Source organism: Hypomesus nipponensis, chromosome 25 (genome assembly GCF_054491055.1).
Source record: "Hypomesus nipponensis isolate SF chromosome 25, ASM5449105v1, whole genome shotgun sequence".
Lineage (NCBI taxonomy): Eukaryota > Metazoa > Chordata > Actinopteri > Osmeriformes > Osmeridae > Hypomesus > Hypomesus nipponensis.
The window spans coordinates 1,482,501-1,487,500 of NC_140385.1; the positions used below are offsets into that span (position 1 = coordinate 1,482,501).

Below are 5,000 nucleotides of genomic sequence, written 5' to 3' on the forward strand. Positions count from 1 at the left end.
ACACACACACACACACACACCCAACCTTCCTACATCCTTCCTGAGAGACAGGCTGAAGACCAGACTTGTCACTATGAATTTGTCTTCTTTCATTTCATCATCTCTCCTTCCTTCCCTCCCACCCATCCAACCATCATCTCTCCCTCTCTAATCTCCCTCTCTCTCTCTCTCTCTCTCTCTCTCTCTCCCTCTCTCCCTCTCTCCCTCTCACCCTCTCACCCTCTCTAATCTCCCTCTCTCTCTCTCTCTCTCCCTCTCTCCCTCTCTCCCTCTCTCCCTCTCTCCCTCTCTCCCTCTCTCCCTCTCTCTCTCTCTCTCTCTCTCTCTCCCTCTCTCCCTCTCTCTCTCTCTCTCTCTCTCGTCCACATTCTGTTGCTGGCTAGTTGGCTCCTCCTGGATGCATTTGTCTGCCCTTTGGTTAGTTTGTTTGTGTGTGTGTCTGTCTGTGTGTCTCGTGTGTGTGACAGAGCGAGGAAGGGGCAGATGGTGTAGCTCTAGGAGCAATTGTCACATTAGGAGCCACAGTGTGTGTGTGTGTGTGTGAGGGGTCATTTCCTAGTGTGACAGCATGGTTCAGAATTCAAGGACATTTTATCAGACCTTGCCCCGAGCCCGTGTCAGAGACACTCATGTCTGTGGCTGTGTGTGTGCCATTGGGATAGAGGGGACAAGCAGGTTTTAAAGGAGGGATGTCTGTCGTTTGGCAGCAGTAGAGAACAGACGGATGGATGGATGACAGATGGATGATGGGAAGAGAGGAGTGAGGGAAGGAAGGATCTGGCGGAAGAATTACTGGTGGTGCCGTTCAGCCTGATGGATGTGTGTGTTGGATGTGTGTGTTGGATGTGTGTGTTGGATGTGTGTGTTGGATGTGTGTGTGTGTAAATGAATAAAATTCCGAAGCGTCTCAGTTCTAACCAGCTTCATCTTCCAGCCTGATGACACTTTGTTTCTGCTCCTCTTTGTCCTGCAGAGTCGGACACCATCTTGGGCCCCGCGGACCTCAGGGGCGTGGCTAACTTTAGCACCCTCCTGTTGGACCGTGTCTCCGGAGTTCTCTTCCTGGGTGGCAGGGACGCCATTCTGGCTCTGAACACCAACAACCTGGACCAGAAACCTCACCTGGTGAGGAGGGAGGGAGGGAGGGAGGGAGGGAGGGAGGGAGGGAGGGAGGGAGGGAGGGAGGGAGGGAGGGAGGGAGGGAGGGAGAACAACGTTAATGATCATATTCATTTATTCACAGTCAGAATGTGTAATTGACCATTTGAGTTGCCTAGCGTTACATCCCTGGCGTTACCTCCCTAGCGTTACATCCCTGGCGTTACCTCCCTAGCGTTACCTCCCTAGCGTTACATCCCTAGCGTTACCTCCCTAGCGTTACCTCCCTTGCGTTACTTCCCTAGCGTTACCTCCCTAGAGTTACATCCCTGGCGTTACCTCCCTAGCGTTACCTCCCTAGCGTTACATCCCTGGCGTTACCTCCCTAGCGTTACCTCCCTAGCGTTACATCCCTAGCGTTACCTCCCTAGCGTTACCTCCCTTGCGTTACTTCCCTAGCGTTACCTCCCTAGCGTTACATCCCTGGCGTTACCTCCCTAGCGTTACCTCCCTAGCGTACCTTCCTAGCATTACTTCCCTAGCGTTACTTCCCTAGCACTACTTCCCAAGCGTATCAGTGAAATTAGTTAAATGATATGCAGAATATACATGCCTAGAGTATTATTATAAAAATATATATAAATAAAAACCTAATGTTGGTTGTTCTCCCTCTCTCCCCCCTCCCTCTCCCCTGTCCCTCTTCTCCCCCCCTCCCTCTCTCCCCCCTCCCTCTCTCCCCCTCCCTCTCTCCCCCCTCCCTCTCCCCCCTCCCTCTCTCCCTCTCTCCCCCCTCCCTCTCCCCCCTCCCTCTCCCCCTCCCTCTCCCTGTCCCTCTCTCCCCCTCCCTCTCTCCCTCCTCCCTCTCTCCCTCCCTCCCCCGTCCCTCTCGCCCCCCTATCCCTCTCTCCCCCCTCCCTCTCTCCCCCCTCCGTCTCCCTCTCTCCCCCTCCCTCTCCCCCCTCCCTCTCTCCCCCTCCCATCTCCCTCCCTCTCTCTCTCTCCCCCATATATAGTATAGATACATATATAGCATATATAGATAGGTATGTGCAGTAGGTATCCAGATACATATATACAGTCAGTATATACATGGTGTAGGTAGGTGTATAGTCAGTATAGATAGTATAGATAGTATAGATCAGGTATAGATACAGTATAGTCCAGGTATACATAGGTACTGTAGGGGTGCAGTATACAGTAGGTATAGCAGTCCATGTAGGTAGGTATGTAGATAGTGTATAGATAGGTAGGTATACAGTATATCCCAGTAGGTCTGTAGGTAGTTATAGATGGTGTCAGACAGTGTGCTAGATCGTGTAGGATACAGTATATAGTACAGGTGGGTATATAGTATATTCCAGGTAGGAATTATACATAGGGTGCTGCAGTACATTGTGCTGCAGTAGGTATAGATAGATTGTATACAGTAGGTATAGATAGTATATAGTGGGTAACAATAGTATATTAGGTGGTGTATAGATAGTATAGATAGGTGTATATCCCCAGTACATATATACAGTACAGTATAGATACCTCTATAGATAGGTATAGATAGATAGCCTCCATAGGTACCTATACATAGGTACCCCTCCATCATATTCCATCCATATAGATAGGTATAGATAGCATGTGCAGTATACAGTATATAATGTCAGTATAATACAATATATAGATAGATACGATAGGTAGGAATATAGATTGTGTAATCCATGTATAGGTGTCATCGTATAGATAGATTGTATAGATAGGTATAATACAGTATAGCCATAGGTATAATATATCAGTTAGGTACGGTGGGTATCTCAGTATAGATAGTATAGATAGGTTCTAGGTAACCTATAGATAGATTATCCCAGGTAAGTATATAGGTGTAGGTATAGGTAGTATAGATACAGTATAGATAGGTGTGCAGTATAGTATAGATAGTTGTGCAGGTATAGGTAGTATAGATAGGTAGCACATAGTATTGATGTAGGTAGGTGTAGGGGTATAGGTAGGTGGTGGGTAGGTAGGTGGTGCACAGTAAGTATACAGTATAGAATATATCCAGTAGGTCTAGGATGTACAGTATATACAGTATCATATACAGTATAGGTTCTAGGTATACAGGTATAGATACAGTATAATGTAATATATCCAGTAGGTATACAGTATAGATTAGGATAGGTAGCAGTAGGGTACTAGTCCATTAGGTGTGGGTAGCCTCCAGTAGGTACCTAGGTATAGAATATACATAGATTGTGCAGTGATACAGTACCTATACGCATAGGTAACCTATAGATTGTTCAGATCCAGTATAGCAGTATAAGATAGTATATAATCTATAGGTCCATCTATAGCAAGTAGGTATTCAGATATAGTATTTAGATCCTATTAGGTACCCATCCAGTGTAGGTGGGTACAGGTAGGTATAGATACGTATAGGGGTTCTACAGTGTAGATTAGTCTATAGATAGTATTTATAGTATCCATGTAGTCTGTAGGTAGGTCTAGTTCAGGTAGGTATAGATATATAGATGGTATCATCAGATAGGTATAGATCCAGTATAGATCCATACGTATAAATACCTGTGGGTGTAGTTATGCAGGGTAGATTGTAGGATTCAGTTCTATAGATCTCATGATCAGATAGGTAGGTATAGGTATTTATCAGTAGGTATAGATAGGTATAGATCAGTATAATCATCTATAGATCCATCCCTCAGGTAGTTCAGTAGGTATAGATAGTATAGATAGTATAGGTATAGGTACAGATAAGTGTAGGATAGATAGATATACAGTGTAGGTATAGATACAGTATAGATAGATAGTATAGATAGGTATAGGATACAGTATAGGAATATAATATATAGATAGGTATAGATAGATTGTAGGGATAGATTATAGATAGATAAATACAGTATAGATGTTAGTCTAGGGAGTATAGGTATTTCAGATAGGTATAGATAGAGTATATAGATCCAGGTATAGATTATCAGGTATAGGTATAATATCATGTATATTCAGTAGATAGATTGTAGGATAGATAGTATAGATAGGTATAGATAGGTATAGATAGATTGTAGGATAGAATTATAGATAGGTATAGTTGCCAGGTACAGGTATACAGATAGTGTATAGATAGTATAGATAGTATATGCCATGTAGGTATTCATGGTGTATCAGATGCGTGTAGGATACAGTATATTGCCCTAGGAATCAGTATAGGTGTAGGTATAGATATACATATCATCCATAGATATATCCAGTAGGTATAGATAGTATAGATCAGTATAGATTGCCTAGTATATATAGATAGGTGTAGATAGGTATAGATAGATTATAGATAGTATAGATAGGTATAGATAGGTATATTCAGGAATAGATTGTAGGGATTCAGATTGTAGGATAGAGTATAGATAGGTATTTGCAGGTCAGGTATATAGATAGCAGTATAGATAGTATAGATCCAGTATAGATAGTATAGAATAGGTATAGATCCATCCCTATCCCCATTCCATGGGTGGTGCTGAGTGGTGTCCCAGTAGGTGTAGGTAGGTGTAGTTAGGTATAGATAGGTATAGATCCAGTATATCCCAGATCCAGGTATAGATCAGTATCCCCTCCCTACAGTATATCCCCCCTCCCTCTCTCCCCCTCCCTCTCTCCAGTCCCTCTCCCCCCTCCCTCTCTACTCCCCCCTCCCTCTCTCCCCCTGTTCCTGTCCCTCCCTCTCCCTCTCTCCCCCCTCCCCCTCCCTCTCTCTCTCCCCCTCCCCCCTCTCTCTCAGATTGATTGGAATGTTCCAGAAGAAAAGAGAAGGTCCTGTGTGGGAAAAGGAAAAACTGAGGTGAGAGATGTGTGTGTGTGTGTGTGTGTGTGTGTGTGTGTGTGTGTGTTGGGGGAGGGGGAGGGGGGGGGTA

The 5,000-nt window shown here is 44.6% G+C and overlaps 1 protein-coding gene across 4 annotated transcripts in view; it reads left to right on the forward strand.

Moving 5' to 3' along the window:
* Positions 1-5,000, forward strand: part of sema4f (sema domain, immunoglobulin domain (Ig), transmembrane domain (TM) and short cytoplasmic domain, (semaphorin) 4F) — a 56,546-nt gene that overhangs the window by 42,231 nt on the left and 9,315 nt on the right. For all 4 annotated transcript variants that reach the window (XM_084691041.1, XM_084691042.1, XM_084691039.1 and 1 more), the window contains 2 exons: positions 974-1,125; positions 4,868-4,927. In XM_084691041.1, coding sequence (XP_084547167.1) covers positions 974-1,125; positions 4,868-4,927 — 212 coding nt within the window. The remainder of the gene's footprint in view (positions 1-973; positions 1,126-4,867; positions 4,928-5,000) is intronic.